Below are 20,329 nucleotides of genomic sequence, written 5' to 3'. Positions count from 1 at the left end.
TGTCAGCTTTCGTGTCCTTGGAGCTAGAAGCATGCCAGCAGATTTCTTAAATTTTCCTTTATGTGTTTGAGAAATCTGGGGAGTAACCCTTTTTCCCTTCTGTGAGGGCAGGAAACTGGAAAATTTCTAGCCTTGTGATTATTTCTCCACTGTAAAAATGGCCAGCTGCGAACAGTGTGCAAGCAGGCAACTTCACGTCATAGACGAGCTTCTCCCAGGTGACTAGCAAAGAAGAATATCAGCATCTAGCCAGCATTTCATGGCAGGGTCTAGTGAGATTTTAAGTCCTCAAAAGCCAACTCTTTATTTACCTGGGTGCAGGTAGAAGAAAAGATTGATTCTGATGGCCATTATGGACATTTTGGCCTATGAATATTAGAACTGAGGAAATTAGGAATCCATATAAAGGAGTTGTTCCTGGCTCCTCTAAAATTTTCCTTCTGTCCCTTTCAAAAGTCAGCTACAACTTTGGTGCTTTGTTGGATTCTGGGTGCCACTCTTGAGGAAATTGGTTAATGGCTAGAGGATGGCATCCAAGATGGCGAAGGGCCTTGAGATCATGTCATATGAGGGTTAGTCAAAGGAACTAGGACTCACTGGGGACGTAATAGCTGTGTCCAGTTATGTGAAGAGTTGTATTTGTTGTGCATGGCTCAGAGGGGAACTAGAAATAAAGGCAGAAAGCTGTAAAGAGACAGACTTAAGCTTAATGTAAAGAAAAACTTCCTGATAGAGAGCTACAAAAATGCAGTGGGAGAGTGGGGCTTCCCTGAGACTGGAGGTCCCTACGCAAACCCTGGATGGCCCATTACAAACCAGAGATGTTGCAGAAGGGAGGTTTCTTCAGACGTGTGTTGAACTAACTGGCCGCTAAGATCCTTTCCAACTCTGAGAATTGGTCTTTCTGTAATTCATCTTCTCTTTGCATCAGATGTCATAGGTGAGTGTATGTATGTACCATAGCCTTGGTGTATGTAGGGAGTTGTCACAGTGGGTTTTCTGGTTGTCTGAAAAGGGGGGAAGCATGCTTCTAGACAAATGGTTCTCCCCTTGAGAAATTGGATAGACGACATTCTTTTATTACTGCTGTGGCAAAACCTAATGAAAATCTGTACTCCCATATCTTTAATGAGTTAGTATTAAGCATTTGCAGGGTTTAAAATGAATATTTATATGCTAGGTAGATACCAGTATTCTTCTTTAGAATTACATCACACACACACACACACACACACACACACACACACACACACACACAAGCCCCCACTTCCTCATCCATTAATGAGCTGCTTTGCACAGTACTTGGAGTTTCACAGATTAAAGACACAATTTTAGCACAAGTAATTATTGTAATCATAATTTATGTAGCACCTCTTATCCTGAAGCAGCTTAAATCTCTCAAATATTTTTCAGAGATCGATTTAACTAAATTGAGTTTCTGCCAAACCTATCCTTCCCTTCCATCCTGCCCCGCCCCCCCCCCAAATTTCTGGCCAAGCTAAAATACCACTGAATAAGAGTCCTCCATTGTATTACATAGTTGCTACCTGACTGGGGTGGGAGGGAGAAGGGGAAGGATTCTTCCTCATCAGAAGCATCAGTTACTTATCTTTATTCGGCACTGCCCCAGCTGGACAAAGCAAGTCTCTTAAGATAATGGGAGACAGCTAGGAATCGTTGCATCTTTTCTTGCCTGTTCCCAGGCAAGATTGTGATTTCTGAGAATGTTATCAGTGCATGTCTTATGTCCCCTCAGTTGGCTTCTTCCTTAGGAGAAGAGAAGGGGCTTTGAAGGTTGACTCACCATTTCAAGAACGTGACAAAAACCAGTAATTCAGTCAATTCTGAATTAATTCATTCAATAATAAGTAAAGTACTTTTCTGTATGGCAAGCTTTCTACTGGTTCTAATGTTGCAAGATTGTTGTTGTTTTTTTTTAAGTCTCTGCCCCCAAGAGGCTTATGCTCCATTGGGTTATACAACGTGAACACAGAAAAGTTAGCACAACACACATACAGAATAATTTCTTGGGGGAGGGGTGGAGATCAAAATAGATCAGCATGAGAGGTGGCCCATGAGCCAAACCTCAGGGGAAAGTGAAGAGAAAGTGCATTCTAGGCTTGGGAGTTGGGAGGTGGGGGGTAGTTTATTCACCTTTAGGTACACAGACTAAATGCCTCCCACGTTCCTTGGGTCCCATGAGAGTCAGACTCTCCTCTCATAGTTTAAAAATTGTAAGTTTCTCCAGTTTTAATCCATCAAATCCCAGATTTGTGATTTGTGTCTTTTGACTTTAGAAGCATGTACTTGTTTAGGGCAGAGGGAGGGGTTGGTTTATTTACAGATACATATACATACATATATATATATATAGTTAGCACATAGTTTCATATATATAGTTAGCTCATAATGCATAAACTCTGGCTGGTGATATGGCCATCTACTGGCATTGTAAACCAAACTTCCTTAGTCTGACATTTCCACAGATATTGAGGGTGAAGTGAGAGGGGAAGGAAATTGAGTGATTCAGGCAAATTGTTTTTCCTGAAATTAGGCTATCTTTATGACTTTGCAGTCCCCAGAAGCTGAGCTACCCAGAGCATACCTGGAAAATGATATTTCCGTGGCTTTTTCTGCCCACATCAGAAACACAACAGATTGCTGAGAGGGGCAGATGCACCAATCTAATGAACCATCTTTCAATTTAAAGAGTGCCCAAGAGTATTCATTAAATAAATAGCAGTGGTAGGAGGGGTGCTTTCCAAAGCATCAGAGCTCCATGCTCTTGGCCGAGGATTGCTTCTGATTAGTCTGAGCAATATACACATTCATAGACTATTACGCTTTCCCACCCACCCACACATTGGATAAAAATTACAAGGGTCTAAACTTCAGTACTAAACTTTCATCTCTCCTTTTATCTGTGCTGTTATTGGGTTGTGTGATATGGACTGGAATATTACATTGATTGTTACATTATTTATATCGCCCTTAACATTTGCAAAATGGTTTGTCATTATTTCTGACACTGCTTATTATGGTCACATGCCAAAAATGGTAATGACTCACTATTATTCACATTAATAAAACATTCAGGGAGATGGATTTCTGTTTTCCAGAGGTCATCTCTATAAAGACCTTCTCCAGGCACCCAGAATTCTTAAAACTATTTGCAAACAGTGCTTGCCTGTTTCTCAAGCCAGGTCCATCTCTACAAATAAATCCTCCCCTGCTTCCTAGACCGAGCTCCTCAACCCAGTTGAAAACTGGGTTTCTCTCCTCTGGGTGCGTCACGAGATACCTTGTCTTATGATTAGACTGCAACTGATTTCCTTTCTTACCTCCATCCCATCCTGTTATCTTCTTCACCCAATAACCATCACTTCAGATGCAGGCATAAGGGACTTGATGTCTAGATATGCTGATAATACAACAAGGCTCTGAATTTCCAAGTCTCTGTGTACAAAGACACGCGGTAATTATTATGGTCGCATTTGTATGCTTGGAATAATCATATGCATGTGAATTATCCATGGCAAATGCTTAGGCCCAGGTGGGTTTTTACTTGAGGCTGAACTATCTCTGATAATGGATCAGTGTGTGCTTCCGGTTATGTAAACTAATTTAAATAGTAGCCCAAGAAGCACATTTTATAATTTGTATTTGTATAGCACTTCATGGAGGGCTTTCATATTTATCGTCTCATTTGCTCCTCATAGCCTGTAGGTAGAGTTAGGATTATCCCCATTTTACAGGTAAGTAAACAGACAACTTAGCAAATTGCTAATAAATGATAGAACAGGGACTCTCAGGGCCTTTCTTCAGTTTTCTGTAGTGCTTCCCACTGCCATCCTGCTGCCTCCCGACAGTGCCACATAATTAGGAATATTTAGTGGTCATCCCCACACCCCTTTATCTGCTCCCAAATTTATTCACTTTGTATGACACTTTTTTCTTTTTTAAGTTGTGTATGAATTGTTCTGTGGTTTTTTTTTTAAATCATATTATAGATATAAATGAAATCATATTTTACATTTATCAGGATGATTCATTGTCTGGGAAGCACTTTGCAGACTTAAAAATACAGTGTAAATGAGGGTTCTCGTTATTGTTTTTGTTCTTACTTAAATGCCCCCTGAGTAAGCCATAAATCCAGACTGAACAGCAATGTGGCAATGCAGATAATCGCTCTTAAGTCATCTGAGATACAGAAATTATCTTTATTTTATAGATGAAGAAATTGAAGCACGGAAAAGGCCTTAAATTCTCCTGAGGTTTTGTTTTTGTTTTCCACTTTCTGTTTACTTAAGGCCTTTGGTTCCCTTTGAAAAATGATGCCATGTAGGATTGGGTTTGTGGATTCCATGAACTCCAGTTTGTTTGTTTTAGTGAGTCCCATATATTTAAGTCGAAGTATGTTTTGAGCACCCATGAGGTGTGCTCTATTAGGTGCTTGATAGGATGTGGTAAAGCCAAAGCTTAGTCTTTTCCCTCAAGGAGAGTCGGACCTAAGAGAAATCACAGAATCAAATTACATTAGAGATTATCTTGTTGACCCCAGATTTATAAATGAGGAAGGTAAAATCTTTGGAGTCAGGCATCGTTAATTTTTGGTTTTGTATCTGGAGCTGGCACAGCGCCTTATGTATTGGTAAACTGAGGCTCTTGTCCCATTAACTGATTAGTGGTAGAACCCAGACTAGATTCAGAGTACTTAATTCCCAAATCCTGTGCTCTTTGCAGTTACTTCACAAGCTCGTCCTAAATCTGAAAGCTGTGGATGTATTTTATGAGCATTCAAAGTTAACTATCTATAAATGGGGATTATGTGCCCAGCACTGTTAAACTATCCCCTAAGTATTGCCCCCATGTGATGTAATGAACTTCTGACAGAGAGAATAAAAGTTCTTGACTCCATTTCTAGCTTATTGGCTAATAACTGGATGACTTTGGGTTTATAATTTGATCTGCCTCCCCATCTGCAAGCGAAGAGTAATAACTCATTTAACCCTCATTGAGTTCCTGAAAAACCAGAAACAACCCATCAGGCTTCCAAAAAACCTGTTGCTGGGTGGAGAAGGATGTGCGAAAACATATACTGTACATATACAGTTGCATTGAGGTCCACATAAAGTGAGGTGGTGGTGTGGTTTTTAAAGACTTGAAAGTTGAGGATAACCCCAGTAGGATTTTGATATATGCTGCACCAGAGAGCTCCTAGCACCTATAGTATGACCATATGTGTGCTAGTCTCCATTTCTTACTACTCCTAAGGATATTTGCATGAAAAAGCCTTATTTGAATGAGTTCATCCTCAACAACTGGTTATTCCCCATCTGAAGTCACAGCCCTTTATTTCTGACATCACGGAAAAGGTTAGGAGATCTCCTGGGGAAAAGAAGCCAAAAAGAAATCATGAATAGGTGAATGAGTAGAGTTGTTGCTAAATGGATTGTTTTTCAGAGTTTTCCTTTGGGCATTAAGTAAGCCTGAGAAGCTCTGGTTGGCTTCCTGGATGAAATGCCCATAAAATAATTTCCCATGATAAATATATATTCTGTCTAGAATTGCATTTTAAAGTTAAGCAGTTTGAAAAGGCATCTAAAGCCATATTGGCTGACTTTAGACTGCCCAGGACAATTGAGATACAATGCATTCACCTTCAGACTACCACGTTAGGAAAATCCATTTGGTTGACATTGTTACTCACCGTATTTCAGCTCTATGCAATTTCCAAAATTGATTCTATTGTTCATTTCATAAAATTGTGCCCTCTGCTTGCCAGCTTCTGGGTGCTTTTAGAGTCAGTCTCCACTCTGTTAAAAAAAAAATAGCTAATATCATTTGCTCTGGAGAAGTTGAATAAAAAGATGAATTTTATACTGTACCTAAAAAAAAAATCTGTTTTTCTGTCTTGAACCCAGATGAACAAGGGGGTCCAAAGAAAATTGTCCTATTAGAACACTGACCATTGAACTTGGGTTCTTACTACCTGTATGACCTTGAAAAAATCCTACTCTTCCAGACTTCAGCTTCCTCACCTGCAAAATGGGTAGAAGTGGGGATTTGGTAAATTTTGGACAGGATGAAGGGTTCTTAATCTGGAGTCTATGAACTTGTTTGTATTTTCTAGTATTGTGATAACTATTTAAATAGAATTGACTTCCAATGTAATTCTGTATATCATAACATCGTGAGGAATGGTCTCACCATACTGCCAAAAGGGGTCCATGATGAAAAGGTAAAGAACCCCAGTACTAGAGGACCTCTGAGGTCTCTTTAAGTCCGATGATCCTAATGATTCTAGCAGCATTAGTCTTGTTGGATCTGGAGTTGATCTTCCCATTACCCCGAGGTTGTAAAAATCATCCTGGCTGGATGTTAGAGAAAGCATATTGAAAGACATGATCACTTTCAGCCAGCCAGAACTGTGGAATGAGCAGGTCAATACAGAAATATATCCACTCGTTGGAGCAGGATACTTATAATTATAAAATGAGTTCCCATTTGTAAGTGTCAGGCACTTTTTTTTTTTTCAGGATTAAATAAGATTTTTGGTCTCATATCAACACTGCCTTTAGTTTTCTGGTAATTAAGCTAGAGCCAGAAACTTTCTTTTGACTTTAACACAGAACTTGTTCTGAGGCACATATTTTGTCCACAAAACCCAGCTACCCTTTATTATTTTATTTTTTAAATTTTATTTTAATTTCAAATTCTCTCCCCCTCCCACCCTGTTTGAGGTTAGAAAAACAAAGCCCATTACAAATATGTATAGGCATGCAAAATGAATTACCACATTAGTCATGTCCAAAAAAAAAAAAAGAAAGAAAGAAAATATTCTTCAGTCTGCGCTCTGAATCCGTCCACTCTCTATCTGGAGGTGGATAGCATGTTTCGTCATGAGCCCTTTGGAATTTTGTGTATCAGAGTTCCTAAGTCTTTCAAAATTGATTATCTTTACAATGTCATTATTTTTGTATAAATTGTTCCCCTGGTTCTATTCACTTCAATTTGTATCAGTTCATACAGATCTTCTCGGGCTTTTCTGAAGCTATCTCCTTCATTCTCTCCTGCAAGTATTCCATCACGTTCATATAATATCATTTGTCCAACCATCCCCCATTAATGGGCATCCCTTCGGTTTCCAATTCTATGTGACTACAAAAAGAGCTGCTATAAATATTTTTGTACTTGTGGGTCCTTTTCTTCTTTCTTTGATATCTTTGAGGCATAGGCCTAGAAATGGTATCACTGGGTCAAAGGGTATGCAGAGTTTGATAACTTTTTGAGCATAGTTCCAGATTGCTTTCCATGATGGTTGGACCAGTTCACAGCTCCACCAACAGTGTATTAGTGTGCTTGTTATACCACAATCCTTCTGGATTTCCCTTTATCATCAACTTTGTCCATCTGTTGGGTGTGAGGTGTTACCTCAGAGTTGTCTTAATTTACATTTTTCTAATAATTAATTATTTAGAGTATTTTTTCATATGGCTGTTGATAGCTTGGATATCTTTCTCTGAAAGCTGCTCATTCATATCCTTTGACTATTTATCAATTGGGGAATGGCATTTCTTCTTATAAATTTGACTCAGTTCCTCATATATCTTAAATGAGACCTTTTTCAGAGAAAAGAGGTGGTTTTTTTTCCTCCAATTTCCTGTTTTTCTTCGGATTTTAACTGCATTGATTTTGTTTCTTTTTAAGTTCATGTAATTGAAATTGTCCATTTTATCTCCTGCAAACCCCTCTATCCCGTTTGTTCTGAATTCTTCCCCTATCCACAGATCTGACAGGTAATTCCTTCCATGCCCCTGTAATTTGCTTATGATGTCACTCTCTACATCTAAATCAATGTACCCATCTGGAGCTTATTTTGATAGGTGATATCAGATGTAGTTCTATACCTAGTTTCTGCCAGACTTTTTTATTTTTCCCCAAAATTTTTGTTCGGTACTGTGTTGTTATCCTAGTAACTGAGATCTTTGAGTGTATCAAAAAGTAGATTACTATACTTACTTGCTTCTGTCTATTATATACCTAATCTGTTCTACTGATCAACCTATTTCTTACCCAATACCAAATTGTTTGCACAGTTAAAGCTTTGTTGTATAGTTTAAGATCAAGTACTACTAGGCCCTTTTTCTTCCTATTTAAAAAAAATAATAATTCCCCTGATATTCTTGACCTTTTGTTCCTCCAGATGAATTTTGTGCTTTATAACTCTATAAAGTAGTCCTTTGGTAGTTTGATTAGTATGGCACTGAATCAGTAAATTAATGTGGGTAGTATTGTCATTTTTATTATATTTGGCTTGGCCTACCCTGAGGAATTAATCTCTCTCCAATTATTTAGGTCTGCCTTTATTTTTGTAAAGAGTGTTTTGTTATTGTGTTCATATAATTCCATGAGTATATTGGCAGGTAGCCTCTCAATATTTTTTACCATCTTTAGTTATTTTAAATGGAATTTCTCTCCCTTTTTCTACTGTATTTTGTTGGCATTATACAGAAATGCTCATGATTTATGTGGGTTTGTTTTATATCCAGCAATTTTGCTAAAGTTGTTCTTGTTATATTTTTAGTCTTTTCTCCTTTTTTTTTTTTTAAGGCAGTTGGGGTTAAGTGATTTGCCCAGGGTCACACAGCTAGTTAAGTGTCAAGTGTTTGGTCTGAGGCCGGATTTGAACTCAGGTCCTCCTGACTTCGGAGTCACTACTCTATCCAGTGTGCCACCTACCTGCCCCACTCTTTTCTCTTAGTATAGCATCTTGCCATACCTCTAAATATACCATACGTCTAAGTATACCATCTTATCATCAGCAAAAAATGATAGTTTTGGAAACAAAGGGGAAACTCTTTGCCTATGCTTATTCCTTTCATTTCTTTTTCTTGTTTTATTGGTATAATAGCATTTCTAGTAAAATGTTGATAGCGGACATCCTTTCTTCACTCTTGATCTTCCTGTAAAGGTTTCTAGCTTGTCCTCATTACAGATAATGTTTTCTCCTGGTTTTAGATAACTACCTATCATTTTAAGGAGAGCTCTGTTTGTTTCTTTGCTTCCTGGTGTTTTTAACAGGAACAATTGTTGTATGTTGTCAAAAACTTTTGCCACATCGATTAAAATAATCATATACCTTTTATTTTAAAGTGATAAAATAGGGGCAGCTAGGTGGCACAGTGGATAGAGCACCAGCCCTGAAGTCAGGAGGACCTGAGTTCAAATCTGCCCTCAGACCAAACATTTGACACTTACTAGCTGTGTGACCCTGGGCAAGTCTCTTAACCCCAATTGCCTAAAAAATAAAAATAAAAAAAATAAAGTAATAAAATATCTCACTACAGATTCACAGGATTTTAAGAGTTAGAAAGGACCTCAGTGACCATCTCGTCCAACCCTTCCCTGAAAAGGAATCCTCACTATCCCATCCCCAAGACGGATGACAGGTGGTGGGTCATCCAGCCTGTGCTTGAAGGAGCTGGAACCTGTCATGTCTTGTGGCTGTCTCTTCTGCTGTTGGACACCTCCAATTGTTAGGAAGTTTTTCCTGACATCAAACTTAAATTTAGGTCTTTGCAACTTCAGCCCTTTGCTTCTGGTTCTTCCTTTCAGGGACGAAGAGGAACTCTCTTCCATAGCAGTCACTCAACAAGTGTTTCTCAGAAGCTTTGGTGTCTGGTACTGTGCTGGGTGCTTAGGCTGCAGATACAATGAGTAAAACAATTCCTCTTCACCAAGAGTTTATATTCTAATGGAGAAGACAGAAAAAGTGTGTGTATAAATATAATCATATAAATGATTGAATATAAATATAATCAGAATAAATATAAAGAGAACAGCTATAAATAAATGACAGGGTAGTTGGGGAAGGCATTAGCAATTGGAGTGATCAAGAAAGCCTTCTTGTGGAAGGTCATGCTTGCGCCGTTTCTTGAAGGAAAGGAGAAGGATCTAATGAGGTGAAAGGTAGGAAAGAGTTCATGCTGAGTAAGGTCAGGGCCTGTTGGCCTGGAACAGAGCACACAAGAAGGCTGGGTGCTGAGATGTGGTGCCTACCCTCAAGGAGTTTACAGCATCGACATGTAAAACTAAATAATGATGATGGCTTACAGTTACGTAGAACTTGACAGCTTACAAAAATTTTGTGAAGCTTTCTTATATCCTTTTATGAAAGCAGTTAGGTAGCACAGTGGATAGAGCATTGGACCTGGTGGCAGGAAGACCTGAGTTCAAATCTGCCCTTAGGCACTTACTCATCTTGGGCAAATTACTTAACCACTTGCTGCCTCAGTTTCCTTATCTGTAAAATGAGAATAACAATAGCCCCTACCTCCCACTTGTGAGGATAACAAGATTAATATTTGTAAAGTACTTCACTAACTTTAAAATGCCATACAGATGTTAGCTTTTATTATCATTAATTATACAGCCTTATAAGTGGGATAATTATCTCCATTCTACAGATGAGGAATCAGCTCTGAAACAAAAATGCCTTGTCACAGACTGCCGAGTGCGCTGACTCTTAGTCACAGAACTTGAGTGCATATCCCACCGTTATTGGCCATGTGACCTTGGGCAAGTCACGTAACTCACTTCCTCGGGCCGGATGACCTCTGGGGTCCCTTCCAGCTCTACCGCTTTGATCCTATGATAAGACAGCACAAGTAGGAAGTGTCTGAACCAGGATTTCATCCTGGACTTTATCACACCAAGCCCCGTTCTTCTTCCACTTTTCCTGTGGTGCCTTTTCTAGTTAGATTAACATGCTCAGAGGAACACAGGCTATCTTTAATGTCAATTGAAGCAAAACCATAATTAGGCATCCTAAACTGAACCTGAAATGAGATTAACTTAGAAAAAGTGCACCTAAATGTTTATCTTAGCTGTATTTTGCGCAGTTCTGGAGATATATTATAGAGCAATGGATATATTATTGGGAGACCCGAATTCAAATCCTGACCCTGCTACCTATGACCTGGGTAACACTGGGCAAGTTGCTTCTGTATCTGTAAGTATCTGAGACCTGAACTCGGGTCTTCCTGATTCTAGGTCCAGTGCTCTAAGTAGTGCAACAGATAGAGCATTACACCTGGAGTCAGGACAATCTGGAGCCCTGAGTTCAAATCCAGCCTCAGACACTTCCTAGCTTTGTGACCCCTGGGCAGATTGCTTCAACTCTGTCTGCCTCAGTTTCCTCATCTATAAAATGGGCTGATAATAGCATTTATCTCCTGGGGTCCTTATGAAGGTAAAATGAGATAATATTTTATAAATATCTTTGCAGACCTTACATAAATGCAAACTTATTTATCACCAATCCCAACTTACTATTTGGGAATCTCTAAACTGGTTTTTATATTTTTATATATATATAGAGAGAGAGAGAGAGAGAGAGAGAGAGAGAGAGTGCCTTCTCGTGTGTGTGTGTGTGTGTGTGTGTGTGTGTGTGTGTGTATTTTTTGTGCCTTCACCAAAGCAAGGAATGAAATGTGACAAATTGGCAAAGAGGTTTATGTTCCCTTTCTTGTTCCCAGGTTTTCTGTGCAGGTCTTTGGGGGCTAGCCTTTGATGCTTTCAGAATCCCTAAAAAGGACCGCAGCTGTCAAGTAAATAAGTCACTAGGTAGATAAAAGCACTGTCGGTACAGGTGGCAGCACCTCGCACACTGATCACTGGTGGCTGGACCGGTTTTGACCAGCTGTGCTGTTTAGCCAGCTCTTAACTCTTCCCCCATGGGCCTGATTCCTGCCACGTTTCCAATTCACAAGATCATAGGGTCCTGTGTCTAGAGGGGGAGGGGACTTTTGAGGTCGTCTCGTCCAACTCCTCCATTTTATAGATGAGAAATCGAAGGCCGTGACTGGCCCAGTGGCAGAGCCAGGGTTTGAATTCAGGTCTTCTGACTCTAAACCTCTTCTGTTCCCTGACTTGTCATTTCTGTCTTTCCTTTTCTTCTACATCTTTAGTCTTCTTACAAATATAGCCAGTTTTTCTTCATGGTCTTGTTGGTTGCTTGTTGACTCATGTTGGTGTGTGATGAAAATGAAATCATAGACTTTGAGCTGGAAGGGCCTTGAGTGGGCACCCAATCCAATCCCCTCATCGGATGGCAAAGAATACCGAGGCCCTGAGAGCTCTGTGTAGTGACTTTTCAGGGTGATGTGGTTAGTAAGCGGTGAAGCCAGGCTTGGAACCCAAATGACTAGCCGCAAATGTAGCCCTCTTTCTTCTGCAGCATGCAAGGCATTTAACCCCTTAGTGTTTTAGACAGCTCTCCAAGGCAGGTTCTTAACCTGGGGTCTATGGCTTGGAACCCAAATGACTAGCCGCAAATGTAGCCCTCTTTCTTCTGCAGCATGCAAGACATTTAACCCCTTAGTGTTTCAGACAGCTCTCCAAGGCAGGTTCTTAACCTGGGGTCTATGACTAGTTTTCAGGAAGTCTCTAGATGTGAATGGGGGGAAGGGATCACATTTATTTTCACTAACTATTGCTTTCTTTTATAATCCTTTGCATTTTATTTTATAAATTTAAAACCATTATTCTGAGGAGTCCATAGGCTTCTTCAGACTGTCTGAGGTGTCCATGACATAAAATATGGTTTAAGAACCCTTCCCCTGCCCTGAGTTACAGAGAAACAGCCAACCTGCATTGTCAGAAGCAGTTTTCTCATCCTGGAGTAGATGAAATCACGGGTCCAGGCCCCCTCTGTAGTATCAATAATTGGACAAAGCTTCTAGCCTTGACTATTTCTGCTCACTGCTAGGTGGCAGGGATGATACGGTGTGACCTCAGCAGCTTTCCCTGGGAAAGTTTATTAAAATGTGAGAAAGATGTTCTCCAGCTGTGGGACAGTGAAGACTGTCTGGTACATGTACAGGAGGCAGGACTAAGCTGTTGTGGGGCAGAAGTCAAAGCTTCCTGTCATTTGGGGTAGCTTAGTGCTGAGTTTCACACACACACACACACACACACACACACACACACACGTAGCCTTTGACAGGGACATTAAAAGCCCTTTTATGGAATGGCCTTTTCGGCCTTGCTCTTAATATGATGTTTAAATAAGGGAATTACTGGCTCGCTGTTTTCCCGACCAAACCAGATGGCAGACACTACCATATTCACCGGAGACTTCTGAGAGGAGTGCCAAACTAACCAGCATTTGCCTGCCTCAAAGAAAGAGGAAAAACTCACTCGGAAGGTTGTCTTCCACAAAAGCAAAAGTCCTGATGATAGACTGGCACCTGAGCTGGAGGCCTGAACGCAACTTTTATTGACTCATTATTCTCTGGGCAGCCAACAGCCTAGCATTCCCTGAGCACTCCCCCCACCCCCCATCACAAATCTCGGATTTTTTTCAGCTGCTTTACATTGAAGACTGAAACCACGTGTCCCCTAGTGCAGTGCAGTTCTAGCTCAGAGAGGCTTCATCACAGACTTGACATGAAAAGACAAACAAAAATCTGCCTTGCCATGTTATCCATCCAATAGAAAACCACCCAAGGGTAGAGAAATAGATATTCATCACCATCTCAGCAACTCAGCCAAGCCCATGAGTTCAAGCATGCAGTATTTCAAGGAGGATTTAGAAAACCTTTCCTTGGCAAAGACAAGAGTTCTCCTGACAGCCCATTTCACTAGCGGGCCAGCCTGTGGAGGGGAGAACAAAGGGAATTCTCTCTGTCTGATTTGGTTTGGATGAGGCAGCCGCTCCTGCTTTGGGCTTCCCCAGTGGGTTTTGCACCAGCGTCAGACTTGGAATACTTTTTTTTTTCCCCCGGAACAGTTGAAGTAAAACTCCATCTTCAAATTGCTTACACTCGCCTTTATCCACAGCAAAGTTCTGGCTGTTAAGATGGCCTTTTGCCCTGGTTTAGCATGAGCAGAATAATAGCCTTGGCTAAGAAAAAGATCAGAAGGATGATTGTGGGATTATTCAGTAGGTTTGTCACCAGAGAATTTAGCTCTGTTGCAAAGGGCATCTGGATTTTTTTTTATTATGGCGCGTCTGCCTCAGTGAATGTGTGCCCATGTATATATTATAACATCTGCAGTCCCAAACTGAAGAACTGGTCTTAGAGTTCTGTGCCATAACCACCCCCCTTGTTTCCGGGCTCTCCTGTGTTCCAAAAAAGTCTTCTTCAGAACACAAGGGAACTGTGTCTAAGTAGACCTACCGAACATGCCTTCCCTCCCCATCCCTCGCACTCATCACCGTGCTTTCAAGGCACATGAAAATGATTAATAAATGATTTTTATTTACTCATGCTTAGAGACCCTAGATTTTTTCAAGAAGCCTTTCCTGATCTGATCCCTGTATTGTTGGGGCTCAGTCTCTCCTGCCATTATCATGTATTTAGTCAGTCAGTAAACACCTGTTAAGCACCTGTTGTGTGTCAAGCATTGTCCTCAGAGCTGGGGATCCAGAGGAAGGCAAAAGACAGCCCCTGCTTTCAACTGAGGCTGAGAGAGGGTAAGTAACTTGTCCAGGGTCACACAGCTAATAAGAGTGTGAAGCCACATTTGAACTCAGACCTTCCTGACTCCATGTTAGGTTTATCCACTGTGCTACCTATGCCTTGCAAATTATAGACTATTTTCTCTCCCAAAAAAGTATGCTCCTTGAGGACAGGTATGGTTTTTGTGGACAGGTTGAGGGGGTTTTTGGTTTTTGTAGCCCCACTGTGTTGGACATGGTAGATACTTAATGAATGCTTACTGGGTTGGATTATGAATCTATAAAGAAATTTTCAGGGGATTTGTGACTTGATTTGAGTTGTTAGCATGTAGAGGAAAATTTACTGCATCTGATCAAATTCTGATCTTTCAGTTCTTCTAAACTGGAAAATTTAAGCCTTCTTTTCTATGAAGAGGCCATATTTCTGTATTTTTCTTCTCCCATTAAAAAAGGTTTTTTTTTGGGAAACATCAACCATTTCAGAGCCAGAATAGATAGGAATGACACACCCTTAATCAATAACTTATTTTGAAAGTGTAAGGAGCTAGGGGAATCACTCCATTTTAAAGGTGCATTCCTAATGCCGCAGTGCTGGTCCAGCAGAAATTCTCACCCACCTTTGCTTCTCCTAAGTCAGTCATCAGCACCCTCTCACCCTGCAAATTAGGGCAGGTAGTTTCTTTTTTTGTCTTTGTGTCTCTGGTGCCTTGCACGTAACAGGCACCTAAAAGTGAATTAAATTGAATGATGGGAGAACTTAATAAACACTTGTTGAATTAGGTGATCTTGGAGGACAGGGAAGGCTTTGTCAGGTGTCTCTTCTCTGGGCAGTAAGAGAGCTGCCCAGTATATAAGAGCTGAGCACAGGAAGGGCAGACCTAGGTAACAGAGGCCTAGGAAGTTGAGTGGCTCCCGCTCAAGTGGTAACTGAAGCACACCATATGTTACATTATTATGGTGCTTTCAAATGAATAAAGATCCCTACTTTTGTAGGATCATAAGCTGAGAGCTAGAAGGGACCGTAGAAGATCATCTCAGCCTCCTCATTTTACAGATGAGGAAACAGTACCAAGAGAGGAAAAGTAACCTGCCCAGAGTCATACAAGGTAACAAGTATCAGGAGGATTTGATCCCAGTTCCAATGACTCCACCTCCCGCCACCTTTCCATTGGATCACGTAACTTTCCAAAACAGTGGGCTAGGTAAGATGGGTAAGGAAGGGCAGTAGGTGGCACTATAGTGGATAAAGTGCTCCACCTGGAGTCAGGAAGACTCCATCTTCCTGAGTTCAAATCTGGCCTCAGACATTTAATAGCTATGTTACTCTGGCCAAATCACTTTTAACGAGGTTTGCCTCAGTTTCCTCTTCTCTAAAAATGAGCTAGAGAAGTAAATGGCAACTACCCCAGTGTCTTTGCCAAGAAAACCCCAAATGGGATCATGAAGAATCAGACACAACTGAAATAACTGAACAACAACAACATATGAGGGAACTTATAGCTCATGTCAGTATTTGAATACAGGTCTTGTGAATCCAAGCCCAGGGCCCTTCCTGTCACACTAAACTTCCCCTTTTGCATGGAGGAGAGGGCTTCTCCTTTTGAAAGTGGAAATACCAGTTTCATCCTCTTGTACCTCTTGGGGATGATTCAACAAGGGATTACAACAGACATTTATTATACATCTACTAGTACTACAACCAAAGCCCCGGCTATGTATTGGAGATAAGATAAGACGCCTTCAGGGAGTTTCTGTTCTTCTTGGAGGGGGGGAAGTGAGGATACCATGTGTCCCCAGATGATATCACAGCCAGGCCCTGTGGTTGCTTTGTTCAGCTGGTGGGTCATCTCAGTTCTTGGCTTCTCCTTCCAGCCCCTGCATTGTTGCTCCTCTTCTGGCTATTAGAATTTCCATCAGAGGGTTGGCATGAGACGAGAGAGAAGATTAAATTCACAGCAAGCAGACATTTTGTGCTATATTTTCAGCTCTGCTAAAAAAAGGTTGGAGGACCGAGGCGGGGGGAGAAGGGGAGGAGGAGTTGAAAACTGATAGCCAGGATGAGGCTTTGGGGACAAATCAAGTGAATTTCATTGATCTAGGCCTCCTTATCTGTTGCCCATTGCTGTGGATTATCAGAGTCAAGTATGTCTAAAACATTTTCATTTCCGAGGAAATGCTTGATAAATACAGAATGACATTATTATCATTCTTATGTGCAGGAACAGTATTACTGAATACCAAAAGCTATCAAAGCTTTTGGGTGACATGTCAGAGGTGATATACCAGTGTTTATCCAGGAAGCAAGAGGTGTCATCAATAGGCCAACTGGCAGAGGACTCACAGGTTTGACCTTAGCCCCACAAAGCTGTCCCTCGTGCTCCGGTGATGATCATTTTGGTTTTTCTGATTTTATTTTTGGCCTTTTTTTTTTTTTAACAGAATGAGGATGGACTATTGGAGTTCTTCCAAACTGTGATGAAAGAAACTAGGGCAGAGCCAAAAAAAGTGATTGGTTGGATTCTCAGCACTTTCCTGGGTTATTTAAAGCAGCGGAACCTTGCTGTCAGCGAGAGGTGAGAGCAGCTTTGGAATTTTTTTACCCTTTGCATCGAGAAAGAGCTAGCTTAGAGGTACTACATCCTTTTCTGATCCCTCCTCCATCAATCGAAGTACTGAGAAATACTCTTTTTGAGGGCCAGAATCCAGAAGCATCTATCGGTCTTATCAGCCAGCCCTAGAATGAGTCTGTGAGACAGTAAAAGCTCATGAATTTAGGATTCAGGCTAAACAAACAAACAAAAAATTGGATGAACGGTCAGACCCCTTCTAGTTCTACAATGCTTTAGTTCTGGGAAATTAAGTATCCTCAGCAGTTGACCTCATTAACTTCATTTGTCCCTGTTACCCCATCATAGGATCATTGGATTCAGACCTGGAAGGGACCATAGAGATCCTTTAGTTCAAGCCCCTCATTTTATAAATGAGCAAACTGAAACTACTTCTCCCAAAGTCACATAGTAAATAGGAGAACTGGGATTTGAACTCTACTCCCCTAACTCCAGACAGCTAGGTGGCACAGTGGATAGAGCACTGGACTTGGAATCAGAAAGACTCATCTTCCTAAGTTCAAAACTGGCCTCAGACACTTACTAGCTGTGTGACCTTGGGCAGGTCATTTCACCCTGTTTGCTTCAGTTTCCTCATCTGCAAAATGATATGGAAAACTACTCCAATATGTATGCCAAGAAAACCCCAAAATGAGGTCACAAAGAGTTGGACGCAACTGAACAAAAAACCTCTAACTCCAAATCCAGTGTTCTTTCCACAAACCTCACCCTACTTCAAAACCTAGGAAACCTACAAATTACAAATGTGTATTTATGTATTTTTGAGCAGCTCAGTATCTTAAGAGATGAGTAACCACCGCCAGCCAAAAGTAATCTCTTTGTGCTATGAACTCCTGTAACATTTGTTATATTTATATATTTATAAATTTTCTATGTTTATATTTATACTTACTTGGCACTCAGCTAGTAGTCCAAGGTAGTGTTTATTATCTTTTCACATGCCTATGTCTTTTCTTCTGAAGTAGTTTATAAAAGACAGCGTGGTATGGTGGAAAGAGCTCTGACATTGGAATCAGTACAACCTGAGTTTAAATCCTGCATCAGTTATTGATTATCTCTGTGACCTTAGGGAAGTCATTTAATGTCACTGGGACCTAGTTTCCTCATCTCTAACAGGAGAATGTTTGACTAGATGGCCTCTTAGATCTCTTTCAGCTCTGAATCAATGATCCTGTAATTCTTTTTTTTTTAATGAATTAATTTATTTAATTTGTTTTCAACATTCACTTCTATAAGATTTTGAGTTCTAAATTTTCTCCCCCTCTTTCCCCAAGATGGCATGCGTCTGATATAGGCTCTACATATACATTCATATTATATGTATTTTCACATTAGTCATGTTGTAAAAAAGTACTAGAACCAAGGGGAGAAACCACGAGAAGGGAGAAACCACGAGAAAGAAGAAACCAAAAAAAGAGCAAATAGTAGGCTTCCAATCCTATAATTCTTGAGACAATCAGTCAATCAACAGGTATTTATTAAGTGGCTACTATGTGCTAAGTGTTTGAGATACAAGTACAAAGAATGAAATAATCCCCACTTGCAATGAGCTTACATTCTAATGGGGAGACAATAAATACATACAAAGAATATACATCATAAATATAAAAACAACAAATACAAATATATACAAAGTAATTTGGGGAAAGGACACTAGCTATTGGGGGTTCAGGGAAGGCATCATGCAGAAGATGGTGCTGATCTGCATCTTAAGGGATACATTTATTGGCATCTCTCTAAAATACCAACGACTGTGCTTTGAATGCAGCCCATCTCTCAAAAAAATTTTCTTTGGTTGACCATGTGATCATAGCCTTTTTTTTACCCAATAACTCAAAGCTCATATAGCCAGCTATATTTCCATGCCCATGGAGAACAGTACAGCTAATACAGAGCAGTGTATAATTCTAAATTATTTATATTTTGCATTGAAATGCATTACATGATGTTTTTATAACTTCATCATTAGATTCAGACTAATAATAACATTCAGTTACATTACCTGAGAAAGTGGTAATTGATAACAGGAAAAGGGTAGCCCAGGAATACCTTGTATGTCAAAGAAGTCACCTGGGAGATTAAAAATGTGCCATAACTATCCAGCCAAGTATAGTGTTGTGCAAATTAAGTGGAACAAAAAATCAAATTTATTGACTTATTCAATGAACTTCGAAACTTTTTACATCCTTAAAAAATTAATGTCATATGTTCTCTTTTTACTCTAGTTACTTTTCAGTATACAACATTGAATTCATAATATTTTGACTCAGATTCTTTAATTTTTCATTTTAAATCCATATATCACCTTGGATATTGTGCATACCTTCAATGAATAGTCCATTTTTTCAATTCCAGCCCATAGCTTTTCAGTGTTGTTTAAATGAAGTGAGTTCCCTAGACATTGAATTCTTATTTATCTCCATCTCTTGGGTCAATTTCTTAGTTGTTTGTGACATGGGGCAAGACTGCATTGTAGTATTCCATTTCCAATTGGGAATTAGGGAAGTTATGCCACTAGGTATATTGATGTATCAGAGTTTATCATTTCCTTGATGTGTGCAAGATTTTCAAGCCCATTGGAAGTAAAAAGTCCCCCAAACAATTTTTTGGGTGCATATTTTATAGCCTGATGAAGATGTTCAGATCTTTATGGGCTTACTTGGACCTCTTTTAAAAGATCTTGGATGTGAAAATATGTTTAATAGGAATGTAATTCCTATTTAATTATCAATGCTTCAGTCTTTGGAGCCAATGACAAGTGTTTTTTTTTCTTCCCAGCAACAGTTGGCAACTCTTTTAAACTGTGTTTGGTCTCCTCAATGTTCTTCCCATTTCAACAAGCTTATGCCACATTGTAGAGGGCACACATTTTCCTGTATGCTGTGGTGAGACTGATTCTGTTTCATTGTGGGCTTAACTATCTCTTGAAACATTAGACTTCCCCACACCAAGAGCCACTGCAGTATTGCTAATACTCATTCAGGTCTGTTCTTAAAGGGCTGCATTTGAATAATTTCTTGAAATAATATTGATTCTTAAAAATATAACAAAGGACAGCAATGAAACAACTGAAAGTGATACAAAATGCAGGCTTCCTTTGACAGAGGAGGAAACCTGTTTAACCTTATTTCATTTGGTCAAGATCAGACCTAAGCTATCCTGATGTCAGTAGGAGCACACATGCATGACCATTGCTGTCACAAAATGAAACTATATCAAAATCATTGCTTATCCC

General features: G+C 40.0%; 1 protein-coding gene across 1 annotated transcript in view; it reads left to right on the top strand.

Moving 5' to 3' along the window:
* Window positions 1-20,329, top strand: part of GATB (glutamyl-tRNA amidotransferase subunit B) — a 110,215-nt gene that overhangs the window by 51,107 nt on the left and 38,779 nt on the right. Inside the window, exon 10 of the mRNA XM_027866860.1 lies at window positions 16,907-17,040. Within this exon, the coding sequence (XP_027722661.1) occupies window positions 16,907-17,040 (134 nt within the window). The remainder of the gene's footprint in view (window positions 1-16,906; window positions 17,041-20,329) is intronic.

This window comes from Vombatus ursinus, unplaced genomic scaffold (genome assembly GCF_900497805.2).
Source record: "Vombatus ursinus unplaced genomic scaffold, bare-nosed wombat genome assembly UNPS02014784.1, whole genome shotgun sequence".
Lineage (NCBI taxonomy): Eukaryota > Metazoa > Chordata > Mammalia > Diprotodontia > Vombatidae > Vombatus > Vombatus ursinus.
The sequence above is the reverse complement of the archived record's forward strand: the minus strand, read 5'-3'. Positions and strand labels throughout refer to the sequence as shown.